Here is a 25,015-nt window from a genome sequence, read left to right as displayed (position 1 = left end):
ATATAATTATCTTAATGCATTCTATTAATATTTTTAATTCTACAATTATAAAGTTTAAACATTTTCTATTCATATTTATTTCCATACTTTCAGAATCTTATATATCTCTCTGTATGCCTTTAAAAAAGCTATCGATATAAAATATTACATGTGATTAATATTCATATTTATATTTATATTTGTCACGTATATAACGGATGTGGATACAGATATTACTGATATCCAATCCATATTTATTCCGTTTTCGGCCTAAAGCGGATGCAGCTGCCATGAAATGATATAGTATCAAAACTCAGGACGCATCACAGCAATCAGAAACAATGTTTTTGAAATCATGTTGGTCTCCATGCATATTCTAACCACGTAGTCCACGCACCACATCGTGGTCCTTGTGATAAATCTCAAAACTTTGTAAAATAATTCAATCCATAAAAATGAACAAAAAGGTTCAGATCCACTCATAGAGATGACAGGCCGAAAAGGGTTACAGAAGCACAGCGACAACCACAATTAACTTCATGGTTAGGGGACAAAAAACGGGATCACAGACTCCTGCACTTGGATACATGATCTCTTTCCCACCCGACATTATATTTCCATTTGTTGAAAGATAGACATGACAGCAATTAGATGGCAAAAGAATTAGAACACGCAAATTAGGAACAAAGAACCAGGTTATCCAATCAAACACTGTACAGGTAAGGAACCATCCTGCCAAGGACCATAAACTGCCCATGATGAGACCACGCAGTGATTCATGGACAGCTCTCCTGCTTCAGTGGCCCCGCCTGAGAACTGAGAGAAACCCACCTGATGACTTTTCCTTACGACGATCCTCAGGTTCATTACCGACCTAATTAACATAATTCATAAGAAAATTCCATCGGCCCTTTTAAGGAATTGAAAGGAAAATAAAGTGTTCTTTACTGAACCTCCTTGGCCATTAGCTGGAGTATCTCCAGTATTTCTGAAAAGTCTGGCCTTCGAGCCGGGTCTTGCTGCCAGCATTTCTCGAGCAGTTCAGCAACCTTGGGATGAGTATGTTTTGGTATTGTAGGCCTCAGGCCCTGCAAAGAGTAGGGAAGGCCATCATCTTTGCAACAATGCTTAGGCAGCAGTGAAAAAGAAATACGTGAAAGTAGCAAAGCTCTGGTGCCACAAAGCTTAACAGTATACAATGATCAACTTTGAGAAATATAAAGATTCTGAAAAACCTAGTTATATGTGATCAGAAGGCCATAGCCTTTCATACAGGAATGTGGGCATGAAGACAGGTGGGGGCATACCCATGCATGTCTTATCCTTTCCTAAGCAAATATACTTTTAGGTATACTGAACATAGAAGCTGCTCTATTCTGAAATTTACAATATACAAACTATAATGTATTGTCAGTTGAAGAACACGATGGTTCAAGCTTCTATTGAATATTGATCAATCACATTAGTGAGATATAACCCACACAAATACACACACACACACACACACACACACACATATATATTGACTCTATATTCAGCTTGTCAGGTTGAATGATTGTTAAGGGAAATAGTTCCTAAATCTTCTTTTCATTTCAAATTTAAATTAGTCTATAATTTCAAGCAAAGCAAACTTTTACAAAGTTAAATTATAGCATAATGATAAAGTAATCCAACTGATCTCATTATCTCATTTGAGTAAGAAATCAAGAGGCATTACTATAACAGGAAGCCTCCAGGTGCCCAATATTATATTCTTTTCCTATCATAAAATCCCACATCCCCTCCTTAACTCCACACCCCCCCCCCCCCATCTCCCTGCAATGAGATGACTTTTTTTTCACTTTTTAATTCTTTTTTAAAGTCAATTTATGCTTTTGCTACTTTTTAAGCCAAAGATTTAACTTGAATATTGACCATCAAATTCAAAAAGATAGCCAATTTTTGAAGTAAATTGGTGGCCTAGATCAAGCAAGTTTATAAATTATTCCATTCAGTATAGTTTCATATATAATGGAGAATTGAAAATAACTTCCATAGTAGAATAATTTCGGTTTTCTTTCAGCTTTAATATGATAAATAAATCTATAGTTTTCATACTTTCATAATTTTATTTTTTAATTAAAATTCAACTGATTTGCAGGTTAATTGTATATTGATCAGCGTTACAATCAATGATGGTTTTAGGTTATATTAACCCCATATGCCTCTTGTTAAACCATTAAAAAGAAAATAATTAATATAAGAAAAGACAAGGTATACATGGTATAGCACATTAGCAGTGTTTTGTTTAGAAAGATATATTTTTTCTTAATAATCGCATAAGCAGATGGGCCCGCCCTCCTTGAGAATAATCCTAGCTCTGCCCCTGGAAGTGCTTAGTTAAATGTTATTCAGAAAACTGCAGATATAAGAAAATGAAGATATGTGCAGAAGCAAATGACAAACTCCTCGAGGAAAAAAAAAAGATTGCATGGATAAAAAAATATTTTTGGCCAAAAATTTTGTGACCACTTTTTTTTTTGCTCACCAATGCAGCAGTCAAAAGAGAATTAAATCATTTAATTGTTCAAGAGGCCACAATATCAATGCTCTTTTTTATTGTTCTATGTAAGCCTTGAAATTTTTGATGCAACTATTTAGTAAGTAACCAGAAAATCCATATCCAGCAGGGCAAAATCCACCCGCTATGTAGGTGAGGGATCATTGCATTTAACTTTATTTCAACTACCAAATATGCTTACTATACCTGTAGATTGCAAAACTATAGTAAGATAATTTACATATGATGGCTATGGTGCATATTTGCAATTTGCATAATGGTGAGGGTGATATGATGCTTACCTTTTGAACCACGCCAACTGCTGCTTGCAGTGGTGTTAGGTATTCATATGGAATCTGAGACAGCAATAAATAAGCATGCATCATCAACTTGATTGAAAAGGCTTTTCTAAAATTTATTTTAAAAAAACTTAATTGAAATGGTACTCTTGTTATAAGGACTATGAAATAATGCCATAAGCTGATATTACCTTTCCTGTGAGCAGCTCCCAAAGCACAATTCCGAAGCTAAAAACATCAGCCTTGTGATCATAGGGCTTATGTTCTATGACCTACAATGCAAAAACTATCCTTCTTAGAAACTTTCTTGGAAGGAGAGCCTAGTATTAAAGGATATTGGGTGGAGGATATCCAATAGCAAATTGCTAAAGAAATTCCAAAACACAAATAAGTCAAATTACATGAGCACCTATGAGGCTATGGCGTTTAATCATACCCATCTCAGCACAAGTTTATTATGATCTTCTATACTTCCAGAAGTAGGAATTAAGTAGCATTTATAGTAGAAGCATAATTCCTAGAAAAAGTCTGTCAGGAGCTTGAATCGTGAAATGTTCTTCAGGGTCTCCATTCAAAGAGAACATCTTGATTGTTTCGTATGTGCTTAATCAATAGAGCAAAATTTTGTTATAAGATACCAACAAAGCTCCTAGTCCTTGGTCCTAGCTTAGACTCCAGTTAACATTGCCACCATCTTAATTTATAGCCAGAGTACGCACAGTTGCTGACAGCCACTATTGCCTTCCCCATGCTTATCCTCCAAAACATTGCAAACTCCCAAACTAGTGGCAATTGCAGTCACAAAATCAACAGAGGAATTGTTTTTAATTTCCAAACATACTGTCCATCTCACCACCAACAATCTCATTATATGTAGTCAATTTTGACATTACTCTCATAGTCACCGCCTCAAAATCTACCGCCAGACCTATTCAACCCATAGGATTGTGATTTGGAAACCCTCATACCAAACTGAAACCCTAACCCTAATATATCGTTCATTTCTTTAATTAGCAAACAACTGAAATGTTATGGTGCTGGGCCGCTCCCTCTTCTCTTGACCCAGGTCATTGAGGTTAGCCAAATTGTAAATCAAGCCCTTGACCACTTAAGGCAGTCCCATGTGGGCTCCAAGTGGTCCATCACATGGACCTTTCTATAACAGGCCAACGGACTTGAATAATATGCAGCCGCAGTTGATAGCTCAATATCAGGTGATCTTCCAAGTGAAATCATCCTTCCAGTTGGGTATTTAGGACAATTGATCTGTATCACGAGAACTTCAGTTGCCTCAACAATTCCCTAAAGCAATGGCATCTGGCAAGTGCCTTCCACTGGACATCATCCAAATTCCTCTCATCCAATGGGCTTCCACACAAACTGGCAAAGTAAAGGTAAATTTCAACAGGGCAGTCAAGGCACATAGTGCTGATGCTGGGTTTTGTCATTTGGAACATGAAAGGCACACTGCTTGGTGCAGGGTCTATTCACCACCAGACCACCTTTACCTCTCTGCCATAACCTGGGAAGGTGCGAACTTTGCAATGAACCAACTGAGAACAACCAATATACGGGTACACAGAGACTTGCGGTGGTAACTTGGACATAGTGAGGTCTCCCCAATCAACGATACTTGTCCGATCTCAGCAGAGTGAGGTCATGCCCAAACTTCAGAGCCTCTAAAGTATTTAGAGGAAGGAAATCAGGTAGCCAATGTCATGGCCGACATCGCCAGTAAATCCAAGCAACCAGGAATCCAGATGGCCAACTATCCTGCTGGTGTATGGTCCCCCAGCTGATACGAATTATAAAAAAAAAAAAAAAAAACACACACACAAGGGTCCAATGAGGCCTTTTCCTGAACCAATTTTGATAACAAAGCCTAGGTTGATCTTTGTTGAGGCTGCACATGCACCAAGTGGTTACAAACATTCAAACTAATGACGACATAACTTGCACTAACAAATCATAAATCAAATGACTCAGAGTGATGGCGGCATCAGATTGGCAGTTCCTATGATAACCATGACTAATGTGCCAAAAGAAATCAAAAATTGAAGACAGGAAGCACTATTTCTTCAAATCAGAGTGAAAGTGAATAGTATCAAACAACTAGCAAAGAAGATAATCATCTTCCTGGACAGCAAAGAGCCAATTAACATTGTCTATGTATTGATAACACTATCAAGTATCAAGTGAGTCACAGAGCAGGATCATGATAATGACCATGGACCAATGACTGGCATCAGTACTCCAAAGATAACATTAAGTGTCCAAAAGTTTATTGTGAAGCCCAGTGCAGATCTTTTCCAATTAAATAATAAATGCAGGAAAACATGAGAGGAACAATATTGTTTAAAAACCACATGAATTAAGTCAAGGCTGTCATGAATAATGCAGTAGCAAATCATGAAGAAAATTCATGGTTTCATGTTACTATCATTGGTGGAGATGCCCTACAAGTCCTCTCCTATATGCTAGTTTAATAATTGTGTATGCTAATTTTCATGTTTTTTTATGTCCAAGGACTGCCAAACCGATACCGGGAACCATACCAGTCGCGGTCGGTGCGGTTCGGTACCAAACCGGAACCGGTACGGCTAGTGCGGCACTGTGGCATTATTAGTGTGGCACTGTTGCAATAATGTCACAGTGCCCACGGTCAACTCGGTTCGAAAGCAGGTTGACTTGGTGCGAACTGGGTTTGCACCAAGCTGGCATCAAACCGGCCAGTTCCGGCGGGCCAGAGCCGAATTGAAACGGCGAACCGCTACGGGCTGGAACCGAATTGAAATGGCGAACCGACCCGGTTTCGCACTGGGTCGGCTCGGTACTACTTGAACCGGGTAGTTCAGCCCGGCTCAGCATACCTTGCTTATGTCGTTAGCCAACATCAGCCCTTCCAATCAATTCCTTAGGTCAACCATGGTATAAATTACTGCTATAACTACTTGTGATCCACTTAATGCTAGACTTCAGACATATGAAGCATATAGATACAGTAGAATTCAGATCTCAAAATCTAGCTGAACTCCTAGTTTTGGCATGAGCTGATTTCCTTGAAAACATTACAGCTACTAGGTTCTCTAGCCTCTCTCTACCCCAATTTCAGTGCTTTTTCTCGACTTATGCAAGCCTCCTGTTGGTCATCAGCCATTAAAGTCTAAGTGTATGACATTATGCGCTCTACCTTGTCCACGTATGCAATTGACATACTGCAATGGATAACCAGCTACTTAAAAGACTAACTCAAATGTTTTGCATGTACTTCATAGCCATAATTTTCAGCATAAGGCTCGGTTTTCAGGATAACATAAAGATAGAGCAAACATGCATGTGTGAGGCATCTGGGCATACACATTAATAAATCATTCTTTTGCAAAATATATTATAAAATACCAGAATTAATATATGTGTCCCAAATTTTGGAGACCACCAAGTTGCATTTTTGGATTTTGTGTCATATTGGTATGTTTGTTGTTTTGCCACTTCATTCAAAATTACTTCAATAACTTCAGATATACCATGAGTATATTTTTTTTATCAACTAGGTATCTGAAAGATGTTACAACTGAACATTACAAAGTAAAGACTGATGTCTAGTAAAAAAACATACCTCAGGTGCCATCCAACGATATGTTCCTGTTTCAGCAGTCATAACTCCAGATTGAGATTTAACACGAGCAACGCCAAAATCTGCAACCTTGACAACCTGCGCAATGATGACTTAAAGTGTAAAAAACAAATGAATCAACATAAGTCAAATGGACACAAGAAAAAGAACAGCTAGAATCTGAAGGGAAAAAAAATAATAGTGCAACAGTGAGGTTTCAAAATAGAATTATCTGAAGAACAAGGTAAACAAAGTAAAGTTGGTTTGTCCCCATTAATAAAGTCAATTATATGTCTATTTCAAAATCTTATTACGCCTTTTTCACATCCTATTATTGCATAAAAGTCTTAAGGCATCTCCATTAGTAGGCATCTTCATTCAACCACCCTAACATAATACTATTCGAGACATTCTTTTTTTCATTATATTGCATTAAAAGAACTGAGGTATTGAAAACTGTTCGCCTGGGATCAGAACATATTCTGCCTACAGTTGCGCTTGATGTTGTCATTTTTAATCCTCAACTCTAGCCATAACCTGTCGATCAATCTTATAGCACTTCTGTAACTAGCACTACCTTGAACTCCTTGCTGCATATCCATTCTTAATGGCATCAGCAGTAAACCTACAAAGGGCAATCTCAGGATCCTTCTATCGCATTTGAATCAAGGGCTAAGTTCTAGTTCGAAGAAAACATCATCAAAATGCATCAGCTCCAACCAAGTCATCTTAGACCTTAATGCTCCCCTTTTCTGCCCTTTCTACCCATACGTGTTGTTCAGCTTTGTTTTATATGGACCCCTTCTTAGACCTTCATCAAAATAATCCCCAGATTTTATCTGTATAGACACAGTCACCCACAAAATCTACTTTAAAGAACTTCCTCTACTATAGGTTCAACTCCTGGCCTTCCTTTAACTTCTTATTTACTCCATATGTGCATCTAGAATATTGTTTTGAACATTTGAAAACAAAAATGTCTTCTTGATATAAATGAAAAAGGTGTCCATCCTGTTATATTTTCACCTTATAGCAAGGGTATTTTATCTTTTATGGACTGAAATTGCTATAGTTCTGGGTCATCATCGGGATCAACGATTGCCGAACTGTGCCAAATTGTGTACCAAGTGCCAAGTGTGGAAGTCCACTTAAGACTAGATACAACAATACCAAATTGTGTGGTATCAAGTTTGGTCATCAACCTGCATGAGCCAAGTTTGGACGCACTTGGTATATATTTTTTTTATGGTGGCAACAAGAAAACAATAAATAGTACCCGAAACACCCTTAAAGACCAATGGAAAACAATAAATAAATCAATACAACAAGAATCTTATTACCCATTAAATAAAATCATTGAAAAATTTAATTTCCTAGTAAAACTATCTAAAAAAAAATCAAACATCCACAAACAGACAAGTAACATTTCATCAAGCATCCACAAAATGACCTAATTAAGAAAATATTTTTCCATAGGTTTCCAAGAAAAACCGAATATCATGTGATGAGTTGACATACTACAAAGTACAAACAAATAACAGGTTTCACAAATGACAAATAGAGTCCAACCAAAATACCCTACAAGCACTTAGAGTGAAAAAATGGTCAATCCAAGATAAGTAATACTTAACACAGCTGAAAGAAGAAAAACCTGGAAGATTGGTCCTCAAATCATCTCAAAATTTTCTACTAAACAACCAATTGAATTTTAACTTAAACAGTCAACAAGTGCTTCCAAAAGATGAGCAGAAATTACGAGCAAAATTTCCAGGTTATTTGAAGACTATGCACCTGTATTTAACAATATTGAACCTAGTCCGGTCAAATTTTCTTTTTTTAATTAGTCAGCGAGGACAAGCTTCTGTATTATGGAAAATTAATTGTTCAAAATATCAGATTTGATTAAAGAGCATATTAGGAATTAGAATACAAAAGTCAGATAAAGAGTATAACAAATTCAAAGTTAGTTCTTGAATTATAAACTAAAACAGGTTTTCATTTTCCATCAATATGATCCATTATAATCAAGGGAAAAAGAAAGGATAACTAAAATCCTATGAACAACTTAAAATTCTTAAAGAACTATATTATTTTGCATGGTGTCCTTTTGGCTACTGCAATTTTAAGCAAAAGAATTACATTCTTAAACAACAATGCCCTACTCTTTTAAAGATAGACTGCATTTCCAACAACTGGTCCAATGATGGGTGCAAAGGCCCAGTAACTTTTGATGGTGGAAAAAAAAGAATAAATTTGAGACTGTTTCAGCAACACCACACGGGATGCAAAAAAACATATTTAATGTGTTAGTAATACAACACAGTCGAACATGAACCATGTAAACGAGAGAGTTACTAGTAGGAGTCTGGGTCCATAAGCCCTTATGAGTAATAGAAGTGTGAATTAGGTTTAAAGGTGTAATAAGTTGCACAAACAGGTAAGACAAGAATTAAAAGACATGCTTCGCACAAAAATGAGCTAGCAGCAACAAGGCATTCCTCTGTGCACTAAAGACTAGGCATTGCCCTAATGAATAGGTTTCAAATAACAAATTAAAGCAATTTATGAACCCCTCTCAGAGTCTGCATAATCAGTTCTAAGCCCCAAGACCACAGTTAAATAACTAAATTAAGAGAGAGAGAGATGGACAAGAAGAAAGGATAACTAACATGATCACAAAGTAGTAATGCTAAACAGGTTGTGACTTATTTACTGTATTCCATAAATAGCACTTGAAACAACACTCTCAAGAAGGGATCTCTTATAAATAGCATCAAGTCTGTCGCTTTAATTTCCTAGCCAGAACTCCTACTGGAGCAGTTAAACAGGAAAATGATACACAAGATATCCAGATCAAGATGTAAAAAAAACTACTAAAGCCATGTAGCACAGGGATCTACTAGACATCTGACATATACACACACACACACATACGTACATACGGAATGTATTGTCAAATATTCAATATGATTCCACAAGATTTATTTTCGTTCAAATAAGGGATTCTAGCCAATTGAAAGGATCATCTGAACTTGAAACAACACTCTCAAGAAGGGATCTCTTATAAATAGCATCAAGTCTGTCGCTTTAATTTCCTACCCAGAACTCCTATTAGAGCACTTAAACAGGAAAATGATACACCAGATATCTAGATCAAGATGTAAAAGAAAAATACTAAAGCTATGTAGCACAGGGATCTACTAAGAGCAAAGTTGGGGAATACAACAGATAATAATAACTGTTACAATAGACATCTGACATACACACACACACACACATACATACATACGGAATTTATTGTCGAATATTCAATATGATTCCACAAGATCTATTTTCATTCAAATAAGGGATTCTAGCCAATGGAAAGGATCTTCTTATATATATATATATATAAAGAATAACCTTATGATGTTCTCCTGAATCTTGGTATGTAGAGGATATCTATAAATATCATGGTAACCCTGAATGAGGAACCAACTCAAAATGACAGCAGGATTGATATCACTAGACAACACATTATCTAAGAAATATATATGCAAAAGGAGCTAATTTAAATAAAAACACTAAAACATTTTAATCAAGTCGAATATGCATTTATAAACATGTGACAATGAAAATAATAGCTGCAGATAACTACTGACCACATTTGATGATATATTGATTTGCTCAAAGTAACTACAAAGTTTTTCAATATAAAATATTCAAAAGCACAGGTCTTTCTGACAAATTCAAACATAGCTAGCAGTTATTTATTAAATTAGGAAGATAGCTGAAAAATGCTTTAAAGAAGAACTTATAATACATTCAACCTCAATTAACCACAGTGCAACAATGATTAACTAGGCAGTGGACTCTATATGTGAGGATCTATGCAGGTGTGTCTTTAGTCCCACAATGGCTAGGCATCAACTAGATCTTATGTATTTATACAGAACTAAAGGAATCCAAATAATACCTTCTAGTTAGCCTTTTTGAGTGAGATCTTGAGTTATTACAAATGGTATTAGAGCGGACCTAATCAATGTCCCATGTGGACTAAAGGATACTGCAGCATGGGCCCATTTAGGCTAACCACGAGCCGATCTTGATATTTATAATTGGATTTGTAATATTTGTGAATGAATTTGAATGAATTTGGACCCTTAGCCTAGCGAGGATACCAAGGCTTAAACGGGAGGAGCATCTAAGAATCCGTTTGGGTATGTGTTTTGTTCTACATCGGCTATGCATAGGGTAGATCTTGAGTACTTATATAAGGTTAAAGAGTCCAAATAATACCTTCCGGCTCGCGTTTTGGGGTAAGGTCCTAGTTTGTTACAATATATAAGTGCATCTTGGTACTAAGTTCACAAATAGCATATATCTACTAACAACAGTAGGTATCAGAATAACTTGCCTCATTTTCATCCATCAGAAGATTGGCAGCCTTTAGGTCCCTGTGGATAATATTATTTTGATGCAAGTAGTTCATTCCCTTGGATATATCAATTGCTACTCTGAGCAATGCCGGAAGCTTAAAAACACCTTTCTGTTTATGAAGAAAGTCATACACACTTCCACCTGACATAAACTCTGAGAACAGTACACAAACCGAGGCAAATATCCTCAGCACCAGCAACCCACATTGTATTTCATGCATGGCAAACTATAGAGAACCAATTTTACCATCCATACCCAAAGTTCCTAAGATATTTGTACCTGTAACAATACATACGCTAGGAGGTCTGGTACATGCACCAATAAACTGCACGACATTCTTGTGGCGAACTTTTCTGCAAAAACGAGAGCAGAATGGAGGAAAAAATCAAAGAAGATCAAGAAGAAATTAGAATAATGGAAAGCATTTTTCAGAAAAGGAAAAAAAAAGACTGCAATGACCTAAATCCCCCAGCTAAATGCTACAAAGCAGATGCAACTTATATGCTAGCACATGACACGATATCCTATTCCCTCATGGTTCTGTGGCATCTGTTCTTTCATTATGTCCACTTATGGACATTTACTTAAACATATAATTTTTTTAAAATCATTCCATACTTATAGCATCCAGATTTTTTAAGATTTATTGAAAAACAAGAGTTTACTCGGTAAGAAGTCAGCAATAAGAGCCTTGTTTTTGACTAAATAACAAAATGTACAAGCAGGCACAAGGACAAATTCATAAGGAATTGGCAATAATAGTGTGTAAACTAATGCATAATCTCTGTGAGCTTCTTGTTTCCCAATACTTTAGAAGTCTCATTGATGCTCTTGAACATAAAGTGGCATCAAATATTGGCGCATACTTCCACATGATCTGCATGAGAGCTGCTTTAAGAGTAGAGGAGACATCACTACATAATGGAAAGAACAAATATACAAGTGAAGATATCAAGTACCTTACATGTCATGGTAGTTGTCATTGATGATGATCAGGAGTTAAAATCTCATACTGTGGTAGCTGTAATTACCAAGGAATTTGCTACCAAAACATGACCAATTATGGAAGGTAAATTTAAATTATAGCAGCGCAAAGCACAAGATATGTGAATAATTTGTTTATTTCGTATGCAGAACATGACGAAAGCACCATAATATAAATCAGGATCGAGCCAATAGCAACAGCTACTCATTCTATTATCCAAAAAAGTGGTGAGGTGGCAAATGATCCAAACTACAGCTGAACGAAAGTAGTTTTCTTCGGACAAACCTCATTATATAGACTTCCTGTGCAAATTCTCTCAGCATATCTGCATTTGTGCGCTCAGGCTTAAGTACTTTAATAGCAACATCCTGACTACAGTATGTTCCCTGGTAACTGGAAGAAGACAAGGAATTAGGAGAGGAACCATATAGAAGAGTCTACTATGTTAGTCAATTGGTATACTTACAGATCACCATATGATCCAGATGCCACTTTATTTCCAAACTTCAGCAGCCTGAAATCAATTTCCCATACATCAGTCCCATCCGTAGGTATTTGGACATGGTCAGGTAGAGACACCTCCAAAGTTTGTGCATTTTCCAGTATAGGAGACCATGACTGAGTCTTTGACCATGCTTGCTTCTGTATAAAATTTCATACATTATACTGATATTCAAGCATACCTAATGTCCCAAGAAATGAAAACCAAAGGATCAAACAAACAAAATTTCAAGGACTTGGAGTACATCAAGTGACACAAATAAGAATAAAACGAGTTCTCATTTTATTGCACAATGTTGATACGTAGAAAAGCAACTTTACTTCTTAAGCTTCCTTTTCTAGAACTTGAGATGACTATCTCAAGATTTAATAGCTCATCACTACAAAAGTTGAAAGCTACAGCATGCTGTCAAACCAAATAAAGTCAATCAAGCCATTTCCATACTATTATGACTTATGCAAACAAAAAACAATGTATATGTTACTATATAGCAGAAGAAAGAGTCTTATGAACACCTCCTTTTCAATCATTGGTCTATTTACTTCCATTATAACCATTTGGCATAAAAAATCCAATCTTAGGATTTACAATCACCAATCCATTTTTAATTAACTTGATGAACTAATATCAGCTGGGAACACAGAATAAACACAAAAGCGCAGCTTCTCATCATTATAGAGAGACCAAAATAGCATAACACTAGGGCTACTTTATGTGCCAAAAACTTGTTAGCTATAACTCAGAGCAAAATCATAAATTTGCCATCCACTCCTCAAATCACACCAAGTTGTTTTAACACATCCTCATTCCAGATGCTGATCAATTTCTACACAGGATTGCCACTGAGTGTAGACATCAACACCTTTCTTTCAGCTGGAAGGACAAAATTATTAATTTCTTATAATTTATTTTTTTTCTGCTTTCTTTATTCAAAATTACATACGTAGATATGCAGGCATAGTAAAGACAAGATGAATAACTGCTTAATAAAAGACATAAAAATCAAGACCTCTAGATGAGTTTAAGTTACTATTTTTGATGATAATAAAGAAAAATAAACAAAACTACATTTTTAAATGCATTGTGTAGGATTCCCTGAAAAAAAATTATGAAAATAATTTCAAAGTATCATGACCTCATGTGCATGTATAAGTTAATTTAATGGGAACTTTCTTCAATACAGTAAAGATAATAGTTCCCAAAAGAAACATGCAATTAATATTGTGACTTGTGAGAATATCATTAGAGAATTCTGGATAAACATGGCTCAAAATTTCAGCTCATACTTTTTCACTGAAAAATAATCAGTTGATCTAATACATGACAAGAAATTCGAAAAGTATCAGAAAAATCTTGGTTCAAAACTTAAGCTGAAATCAATGCAAATTCTGCTCACAAAGAGTTGCTCATAGATTTAAAATAAGTTGGAACTTTCCATTTGAGCCGTTTCAACTAGTTAACATTCTTCCTTCATATATGTATAAGGGCCATATTCAATCATTCACTATCACAGTGTTGCTGCAATGCACTCTACCTCATTGTTTTGATTTATCTTAGATTTCTCTCATCTTTGCTAAGCTTTCATAAATCTGAGCCTCTTCCCTTATTTATGAAACTCTTCGAGTTTCCAGTGCACGTGGCCTTGTCTTCATCAATTTTCTACCACTTCACCTTCTAATGATGCAACTCGCATGCTCCCTTCGACATACTCATTACACATCAAATCCACCATTTTTCTCTAAACTATATAGTATATCAACTCAATAATAATAATAATAATAATAATAATAATACAATACAAGACTAAAAATGTGAGAATTATTTTTCAAATCATGATCACCATTGAACTAATTCAGCAATAACGTCCCTTAGGTAGGTTCAAAGTTTACATATTGATGTGACTTACTATACTTAATTTTCATGAATTTAATTACCTAAAAATATTAAGGCCAAACAAATGACATTTTAAGATCAAATGTACATGTTTATGCAATCCTTACAGGTGTTATAATTTTTACCTCATTCAATATGTTATATATGATGACCAATATTTTTCTCACTAGCAACAGCAGTTTTTTAAAACAAAAGCTGCAGCAAAAGTAAGGAGATGAATATTAAAATGTATAGTTTTTTATCTGACTCCATTACTTTGATAAATTGATGGGTACAAAAAGAAACAACAGTTGATCAGCAAGGCATTCGGTTGGCCGAAAAGGTAAAAAGGAGAAAATTACCTCAATCTTATGAATTTCCTTCTGCAATGCATCCCTAAGCTGCTCTATTTCCTAAATATTTCCAATGAACAAGTAAGAATTCTTTCAGGCTGGAATTTGATAAAATATAAGAACTGTCCCATGATGACGAATATATGAAAATATTAGCATAACAGGTCATAATGATAAACAGATCATCCACTTGCAGCCATTCTAGTACACACTCTCAAAGAAATACTCAAAAAAAATAAATAAAACCTTCAACAGCTTGCATAGCTAAAATACCGTAAAAAAGAACTTCAACACTTAGCCTATAAAAAGATGACATTACAATGGATTAATTACTAAAGACTGTGTCATTATAAAGTTTGAACTTGGAAGAGATTAAAGAATAAAGGCTGAGACGGTGTATATGTGCATGCACATGTTATTTTCATCAAGGGAATATTGGGGATGATTCCTAAAATGAGGCAATCTCAGAATGTCTTATATGGATAGCCTTCACAGGCACACCTTAGCACCATCTACACATAACTCTCAATATACAAATATTTTATATATATATAGATATAGATATAAAGTTATAATGCATGTGCAGATGCACATGGCTGCTAGATAATTTAATTAAAAAATTGATTTTAAAAAGACCTAAAAAAATAATTTCTAATATTTTTATTTTTTATTAAATTGGAATTTTCTCTTAAAGTCTATCAATGTTAGTAAACCATTTTCCATAGAAATCTATTACATCTCAAATACTTTAAGAAATCTAATTAGAGTTCTTACAAGAAAATTTTAAAATTTTAAGAGTAATTTGATTAGGGTCAGTTTTGGAATTGAAGAATTCGGAGATTAAGCCACTATTATACAAATTAAGGATATATAAATAAAAAATATTTTTATTTTAAAAATGTGTTGCCTTGGCTGGCCAGGTGCCCCCTTAGATAGTGCCACTAAACTGCCACCTAGATGCCTGCCTATTTTGCATCAAGTTTGCATATGGGGGCAAATCAATTTATGAATTAGTATTGCATGTTGATATGTTGATACTTTCAATTGACTTTCAACATCTTTTTTAAAATGTGGTCATATTTCGCATTCATACTATTTTTTCTTTAACATGTATCCATATATTATTAATTTTTAAATTTGTTTCTTCTGGGCCACCTTGACCTATTGGTGACCACCAACACACCTGCCAAGTGCTTAGGCACTATGCAGCCCCATGGCCTCCCATTTGCTGCCACGGTCTTTAAAACAACGATATGGGAGAAGAGAAGAATACGTTGCTTCAGCACATGAGTTAACAGGTAATGCCTAAAATTTACTGCAACCAGTATAAACACATACTCAGAGTCTTGACTCTTGGCCTGGTTGGATATGTTAGTCCCTTGCCCCAACAGTCAACATCATTAACAGTACTACAAGCCTTCCGTAATTTCAAAGAAAAAAACACAAATTTCAGGTAGCAAGACCAATAATTTGGACGAAAGTACGCGTTAATAACCACTGAACCTTATGTTCCATCTTACACAAGTGGACCCACACATGTTCCCATGGACAATGAACAGTCCTTCTGAACCAGTGTATATATGCAAGTTTCATAGTATAACATTCATGCAGTCATGTGCAAAAACATCAAACATTTAAGCATGATGCACCTAGACCCAGGAAAGGGACTAACAATGTTCGCACCCAATAATTGACAGAATCTAGTAAATGCTGGAAAATTCATGGACTCCAGATTTGGTTGATGATAAAAGCTATGTCTGAAATCGTGGATAACAATTTTCTTACATTTGTCAATCTAGAACAATGGTTTAGAAATTTCAACAATTGCAAATTCCTACATACTTCTAACTTTACAAACAAAATAGTAGATTTGTCGTAAATTGAGTTGTTTTTGGATTAGAAACATGCTTAGCTTGCATGAAAAATCTTACGCAAAAATGAAGTACACCATAATAGCCTCACCATTGACTCTTAAAAACAATTATTTTGTTTCTTCTTTCACCAATTTCACTACTCAACTCTGATATTCTTCCTTAGGGTTATAGAATGACGATCAGGAAAGGCGTTATTTGATCAAATAAATGTCAAGTTCTCATTGTATTGAATTTATTTATCTGGGGGAAAACATGCAATGCCTAAATATTCATTCAAGAAAGTTCAAATAAGTTCCAGCAACCTAAGTGCAAGGAGCTGATATACATTACCTCCAACAAGTACAACTTCTTCCCACTGTATCCAAGTTACGCAACTGTCTTTACACGCAGAAACAGTTAACAGAATTATAGACTCTGATTCATCCATGAAAATGAATGAGGTTAAGGCAATTTTCATATCCTATACTTAGCATTAACAAAATTAATGACTAGGCCATTTTATTTATCTCCAAAGAGCATTTTTATCATCATCATCCGACAGAAAATAGTTGCTCCTTCTTGATCTTCTTCTTCAAACATAAAGCAACTTTTAACACTTGATGTTCTTGCCACTTTTGATAATCAAGTGAATCACAAGCATCAGATTCAATGCATAGCTAGCTGAGAGTCTGAGACAGCTTATGCTATTCTCTAATGCAGAAATTGAATAGGTCAAAATTATATACCACAAAATTATGGAATATTGGATTGTTAACAAAGTGCATTCATATAATGGATTTTAAGCAACAATAATAGTGCATGTTAGTTTTATCATTGACACAAGTATGAGAATATATTAGCAGCTTACACAATACAGATTGCCACGTCAAGATCTGAAATTTAGCATTAGGGTTTTAAGTAATACCTCATAATGCCAGCCATCAACAACAAAGACATCTAACGAGTAGCCATCATTTGTTGAAAATGCATGTGCTTCTTGGATGTTAAGGCCAACCTCAGCAAGCAATGCAGTCAACTGGAAACATAAGAATACTGGAACTTTCATTAACCAAGTTTATAAAGTAAACCAATATTAACAAAAGCTGCAACTCTTCCTTCTAGAACTCACTAATATTATTTCTTGCATAAGCACCTACTAGCCAATGGAAAATTCTGTTTCCACCAAAAAAAGAAACTTCCAGTGACATGCATTCAGAGATTTTATACAATTTTATGACAAAAACAGACAATAATTTGTACAAAATTGTATCTCATAATTTCAAAATATAAGAAATGAGAATCTAAAATGATTTTAATCGGTATACAAAAATGCATCACTAAAAACTAAAACTTTTGTATTCAAGTCAGTTGTTCATCGTTTTTGTAACAACACTTTTATAAAATCTTATAAAAGCAAAGTTTTATCCATTTTCTAGATACTGAATAATTATTTAATGCAGATTGTTCTTCAGTAGATATCACTTTTTTTTTAGTGAGATCACATTAACTCACTTGGCACTTGGTAATGTCTTCCAAATAAATATCATGAGTACGTGGTGTAACTATCGTTGATCAAAGAGAATATGGCGGTGTATTCTACGTGTCCCTCCTAATCATTTTATAGTTCCTTATTCTCAAATACATCAGCAATTTTAGTTCACAGATTGGAACATGTTGATGGAATTCATACAAATGGTCAAAAAATCTGTTCTCATGTCCTGCATAACTTTCGCACTTCATGTTGTCAAATTACCCATGCTTGATCAATATTTGCTAATCTTATAGATTAAAATTGATGAATAGAAACTATAATCTGCTTAACAAAAAATTAGCACAAGTATGACTTTGAACAACAACAACCCACAATAATATATATCTCACACAAGCAAGCATGACCCCACATTATTCTCTTTAAAACAAATCAAAAAAATCCAAGAATTCAATTAATGTCAGCTTATCATAAACTTAGTACAGCCACCCTCCTGACATAACTAAATTCCCAGTGGACCGAGCAAATTTTTAATTTCCAAATGTATTTAGAAAAAATGATGGGGAATGGACCCTAATATGGTAAGAAATTGGTCTACCTGACTGAGAAGCTTTGGCTTGTCATCAGTTGAAAAGGTAACTTCATGCATGGGCCTGTTAAATTATCAGAAAGTGAACAAACAAAATCAGTATTTCACAGCACAAATAGATAAGATGCTCCAGGGTAAAAAACAGCTGCTTTGAAGGGGGGGAATTACTTACTCAAATGAATAGATTTGATAATCATATACAAACATACTAAAGCAGACAAAATCACACAGCCATGTAGAGCATAAATTGTAACTCTCACGTTTTTTTTTTTTTTTGTGGGTGGAGGGGGGCGGACTGATAATATAACAAATATGCATAGTAACAACAATTTTTGAAGGATTAAAATCAGTAAACACCAGAGCCATGTATATAACTCATACATGATGAAGGAACAAGCAATAAATCCATCTAATAATGACAAGGAAGACTAATATAAAATTTTTAATGGAGACAAAAGAATCATAAACAGAATCAACAAAAGACATATTGTGCAGGGTTTAGCAGAAGTGCGAGCTGCAAAACACTAACACCTCCAGAAGTTCATGGAACAAACTGCAAAGAAAAGCAAAGCTGATAAAGGATGACAAGAAGTTCATTGATATGCATGAAAGCTCAATGGAGTTGTGGTAAAACAACTAAAATAGCAAAGACAAGGAACATTATTAGTGGTATAAGAATCAAAATGATCAACATATTTATCCTATCAAGTTGGAACTGGCAATATATTCTTGTATCCTTTTCATATTAAGGGAATAATTAATTATTTGTGCAATACTATTTGAAACATGGTTCGCCGAACCAGCCGGTTTATAGCATGCCGAAATGGACCGGTCAGGGACAGGCATGATTCAACCGATTAAATCGAGACGAGGTCGGATCCATTATTAAACCCCGCTCGCAATAGTTCTTCGCTCGAAACTCTCTCAAAATCCACTCCCCCTACTCAAGATGCTCGCAAACACTACTCCCTCCCAGCCGCTCGCGATGTCCCCCTCCCCCCGGTAAGTCCCTCTCTCCGGCACCACCCCGCCCCCCTTCCTCCCTCCCTCTCTCTCTCTCCCCCTCTCTCGTCCACCCCCCCATGATGACCAAAGAGGGCTTTCGAGCCTTCTCTCGCCCGGCCTCTATCCCCCCCCCTCTCTCTCTCTTTTCCTCTCTCTGGTTCTCTCTCTTTCCTTCCCTCTCTGACTCTCCCTGTGTCAATACATCCTGGAATGGTACATCCCGAAATGGCATGGTACAAACACGTACCATACCGAACCAGTCATTGTCTAGTACCCCCTCCAGTACTCGTTTGGCGAACCTTGATTACTTTCCTACAAAATCTAGCCAAGTTATTTTGGTTCTTAATGCCTCTATCCTGATCCATCAACAAAATGTAAGCAGTCCCTTGATCAGATTTCTTGAAGTTTAGTTGCATGTTGACACCATCTCAATTGGTTCTGGCCACTTTATTCTCAAATTCTGCAGGATTTCAGTTCCTCTTCAGCACACATTTCTACCGTACTCTATTAGCTTTTACAATTCAACAGTTCAACAGCTATCACCATTAATTTCTGGCAAACATTTATGTACTATGCTTCAAATAAACTTCCAGAGGATACATATACTCCACTACTTATTTCAATCAGCCAGAAATGATCTTGGTTAACCCTGACCAGCCATCAACAGATCACCTTACAGAGTACAGCAGTAAAAATTTTAATTAGATCAACGATTCCTAGTGCACAATTAGCTGCCTGGTCAAAGACATTATGGCAATATGGCATTATGGATCAAGTCAAAGATCAAATACTTTCAAGAAAAGTGGAAAACTGAAAATTAACTTATTTTATGTTCATACTATTATCTCTTCCCTAGCACAGCAAGGTCAGCTGTGGAGCCACATAAAATGAAGCCACTGACATAGGAGGCAGCCTACGAATAACCTATAGTCCTCTGAAGTAAAAAGTTATATAACCTTTATAACATATATTGGATAGATGAAAGATACAACAGAGAATTTGATAGCAGGTTCATTTTATCCTGTTGCATACAAAAGGGCAATCTAGATCTAACAGTTGCATCATTACTTCTACAGGAAGATTCGCATTTTTGTCATACATGCGGAGGTGAAAATGAAGCACAATTTGAAAAGTGCAGTGAATATCAGAATTAAAAAACCACTGCTTTAATTAAAGCAATGGTTCTAATTACAGTCCTATGCTGATACTCTTCCATCTGCAAAACCAAGTTGACCAACCAAAAGAGTGAAGGTTCAAACAATTATCTTTCTTTAATGAGAGAAATGTGATCAAGCAATAGAAAAGAAACTTCGATGGAACTAGGCCAACCCCTGAAAACCGCTGGAGCTCTGAGCACCATATAACTAGACTGCTCCTAAATAAAGGGAGGTCTTAATCATATAAAATAAGCTAAATATTTACTAGCTGCTTGTTCAAATTGTGAATTCGAAAAAAGAAAGCTAAAAAATTTGAGCAAAGATGACAAGATATTAAGACAAGATGATTAATGGTATTTTTACCATAGTTTATGCAGGAACTGGCTAGCCTTACAAAGAATTTAAGATGATACATCGGCATCCACATGAAAGATGATTTTAGCATTATAACAAATAATAATGCAAGTTTTAAAAGTTACAGTTATTCCCAAACTACTGCTGAGTTTTCCGACATCAAAAGGATTCAAGATGTGGAAATCAAGGAAAATATGTATAAGTCACTAGCATGAAGAGGACTAGCGGGCAAGATTTACCTGGTAAAGCATGCAAAGGTGTTTGTAGCACTATCTGCATCTTGAACATATTGCTTGCTGGCTTCAAGGGCAAGTGCCTCTAGATTCGGTGATGAGCCGAAGGCTGGAGGGGGGTGGCTGCTGGGGATTGTATAATATATATGAACAAGAAATTCATTGCCGATAAATGCATCCATTAGAAGGCAAAAAAAGATGCACATAAAGGTATCTTTTTGAGAACAGAAAAATATGGAATGGTAAAACAAGTGGTAACTATACCTTTGCCTACTTAAGTAATTTGAAGTAGGTTGAGCATCTTCCTCCCCTGGTTTGTTGGAATCAAAAGAATCAGCTTGCTTACCATCAAGGACTGGAGACACCTAAATAGGAAAAAAATATGCCATCATGCAACCAACCACACATGCAAGTTAAGGAGCTCCAACATATCATGGTAACCCAAACATGATAACTAGAGCAGCAAAAACCAAATGCCAAACAAAAGCAAGGCAGTCATATCGCTATAATCATCAAATAGAAGAAATAATACTTTATCTCGAAATGCTTCAAGACAATATCATCAAACAACAGTTCAAGACATTTCAAAATTGGAAGACTTTGAAGTGATCGATATAAGAACAGAGACCGCAGTTTGGAACCTGGTATTCTATTCTTGGTACAGGAGATTAAATATTTTCTATTATTCAAACAAAAAAATATTGTATTGTTATGTTCTTTTATCACTTGACACACTAGGGCAATACCAGTAACAAGCTTCCATTACTGGATCCATCAAATTGTATAACCAGGATGCCGAGATAATAGCTTTGCAACATTTAATGATAGAAACAGAAGTTAAATTTTTGAAAAGAAAAACTTTTCACCCAATACCATAGCATAAATACAAGAAAACAAGTGGTGATAAAGCCCAAGAAATGACCATCAAGAATTGGATTAACCCATATTGACCAATTGGAGAAAGAAGCAGATTTTGACGGTCAACAAAGGGCGAGCTGGCTGGGCCTTTACCTGAACTAATCGGACCTCAAAGGCAGGCCTATTGGCAGGATCATGTGCCAGCTCCAACAATTTCTTATGCGTGAGAACATCTTCTGCCCTCTCCACATTCACATCCATCGCATAGCTGGAGGGGACAAAAACCAACACAGTAAAAATCACAAACAATTGGTGTTCAAAAACAAAAAAAAACAAAAAAAAAAGTCCGATTCCAAGAAAAACAAAAGAAACATAAAAACCGACCACTCCAATCTAACTGAATCACTACACTGACAACAGGATGGAAATAGTTCCAGCATAGGAATTCCGAAGACCATAGACCGAAACGGTTAAATTAATGGCGGCGCTTCGATAAACAATAACACTGCATGGTTTATTTGAACAAAAAGAATTAAAAAATCAAACTCTCTGAGGCCAAGTCAAGGACGAGCAAGATCTCCCGGTAATCACGCGGAAGGCGAAAACTTCCAATCCTGAGTCCCAAAGAAAACAATCAAATCGACAAAAATATAGACAAAAGACAAATCTACCGTGCGGGGAGGCGATTGAAGTGGGCCCACAGATCGTCCTCAAAGGATGGCGACAGCGCCTCCGGCAGCCCGGCCTCCCTGAGGCGGCGGAGCACCTCGTTGTAGACCTCCAGCTTGTGCCGCTGCTGCTGCTGTCGCGGCTGCGCCGCCGGGGACGCGTCGGCCGCCCGACTGCCGCAGCTCTCCGTGCTTTCCCCCATCGCCACCATCCACGAAACCAGCCAGAAAAAAAAGCAAGAAAAGGAGAAGAGAAACCCAGAGAAGAAGCAATGAAAGCGATCCCTCGGTCCCTTTTGCCCCAAATATCCCACGTGAGCCAAAGACGAGGCTTTTTATCTCTTCAAAAGAAAAAGGAAAGAAGGAGAGGGAGGGGAAGGGAGAGAGGAAGAGGAGAACCGCAGATGTATAGAGACACGAAAGGCGGCGAGGTGGAGGTGGGATTATGGGCAAGGACGAAGCAAGGGAAGCGAGAAGTTGTTAAAGAATTCAACTCTTAGATGTAGGAACTCAGCTCTTAGGAAACCCAAAACCAGTACCAAATTTGTCCGCTGTAACAATTCCTTCCGCGTTGTAATAAAGAATTGCCAAATCCATGCAATTATGCTACAAAGTAACAGGATGGAGCCTGTAGCGTTTTACCTTAATTTATTATTAGTGGATAATATTAGAAACGGGTTTATTTGAGGAGATGGTTACGTTGGAGTCTAGATGGGCTCCACTTATGAAACCCCCGCCTTGGCGCCGCGAGGTTTTGTGATCTAGCTTTGGCAAGGAAATATTAGTGACCCAAAATAAGTAATCAAGAGCAAATCTTTATTGTTTTCAAGTTTTTGATATATTAAATAAGGCAGGTCATGCGGCAGAAGAAAATTTTGATAATGGAATCACAATTTATAGTATTTTTTTGTCAATAAAAAATTGCCAATATTAGAAGAATTAGATGTTGTTTATTGTGGATGCTGCTCAAAACATGTTTTATTGCTTGCAAGCAATCCCGGTATTTATGTTAGTCCAGTCATTAAAAATCATAGAAATTATAAAACATGTACATCTTGTTTGTAATATTTTTGAATTGATGGTATGAAAGCACTTGAGCAATTCTATATTGTATTTTGGATTGTAAATATTATAGTCTCGAGCCTGCATTTGTGATTTTTGTGGAAAATTAGTAGCAATATAATTATTGGTACTCAACATTTTTAAGAGAAATTTCAAAGTATTGAATGATGTATTTAGATGTAATGATATTATTAGGTTATTCTTATTTTGATCAGGTAATATATTTGTTAATTAAAGTTATTTATTGTCTTCAAGCCATGTTGGTTTTTCTCTGTGAAGTGATGTGGTGGTTTTTTCCTTTTTCATTTCCCCCTAATGTCATGTGAAGCATTGGCCCTACATATGCAGATGATCATCTACGTGTTAGGCTAAAATCATTGGGCCCTATAATATATGGCTTGTTTTAATCACATAGAGAGGGGTGATAAAATTGATAAATTTACATTGTCATTCCTTGAAACTATGCATCATGATTGACTTGAATAGTTAAACCAACAAAAAACCATCCTCATCTTATCGGACAAAATTATAAGAGCTTCTATGGCATGTTTGTAGAGCATATGAACTCACTATAGTCGGGTTCGCATATCATCGATCATTTTAAAAAAAAAAAAGAAAGAAAAGCCATCAAATTATTACATAACACCAAAAGTTTATTTTATATATACAACACCATCCTATGTCCATGGATCTTGTTTTGTATTTGGCATACAAAGAGCTAATATTATGAGGGTAACATACAAATTATAATCCCTTACCTAGTCTATTCAATCTATATCTGTTGGTTTTATCTACATAGGATAAATTAATTATAGAAACTGAATTTAAAAGTTTTTTCTTTACAACATACAAAATTTAAAGTCATATTCTTCTTCATTCACCAATCCAATTCTTTTGGTGAATTTTCCACGTAACAACTTCCACACGTACAAATATTTTTTTGTATAAAAGATCTCAAATTCAACCAATTTTCATCCTTACCAAACCCAAGTCCTTAGAAGACATTTTCATAAAAAAAAATGATAAATCCATGATCTCAATATGGTCGGTCAAGTGTCATTAACCTCGGCATCATGCTACTTTTTTTATGAAGATAAAGATTATTCTTTTAAACCATTGATTGATCATCCTATGTCACATGCTTTATTGCTTTACGGCTAATTAGAGCCACCGATCCAACTTTATC

The 25,015-nt window shown here is 35.8% G+C and overlaps 1 protein-coding gene across 2 annotated transcripts; it reads right to left on the bottom strand.

Moving 5' to 3' along the window:
- Positions 1-389: 389 nt before the first annotated feature.
- Positions 390-23,418, bottom strand: LOC103701060 (serine/threonine-protein kinase STY46-like). Of its 2 annotated transcripts, none has more exons than XM_008783008.5 (16): positions 22,771-23,418; positions 22,253-22,367; positions 21,506-21,606; positions 21,248-21,367; positions 18,502-18,556; positions 17,340-17,450; positions 14,571-14,621; positions 12,301-12,476; positions 12,120-12,227; positions 11,129-11,202; positions 10,827-11,002; positions 6,434-6,529; positions 3,009-3,089; positions 2,821-2,874; positions 933-1,067; positions 390-853 (listed from the first exon to the last, which is right to left on the bottom strand). In XM_008783008.5, the coding sequence occupies exons 1-16, from the start codon at positions 22,977-22,979 to the stop codon at positions 776-778; spliced, it is 1,740 nt and encodes a 579-aa protein (XP_008781230.2). In that variant the 5' UTR covers positions 22,980-23,418; the 3' UTR covers positions 390-775. The 2 variants fall into 2 exon arrangements, with proteins under 2 accessions (XP_008781230.2, XP_008781231.2); XM_008783009.5 differs by having other exon boundaries at positions 21,248-21,364; positions 22,771-23,340.
- Positions 23,419-25,015: the final 1,597 nt, after the last annotated feature.

This window comes from Phoenix dactylifera, chromosome 16 (genome assembly GCF_051530095.1).
Source record: "Phoenix dactylifera cultivar Ajwa chromosome 16, Ajwa_hap1_PhDact_Kaust_v1.1, whole genome shotgun sequence".
Taxonomy (NCBI): Eukaryota; Viridiplantae; Streptophyta; class Magnoliopsida; order Arecales; family Arecaceae; genus Phoenix; species Phoenix dactylifera.
Note: the sequence above shows the minus strand (reverse complement) of the source record. Positions and strands in the feature narration are given on the sequence as shown.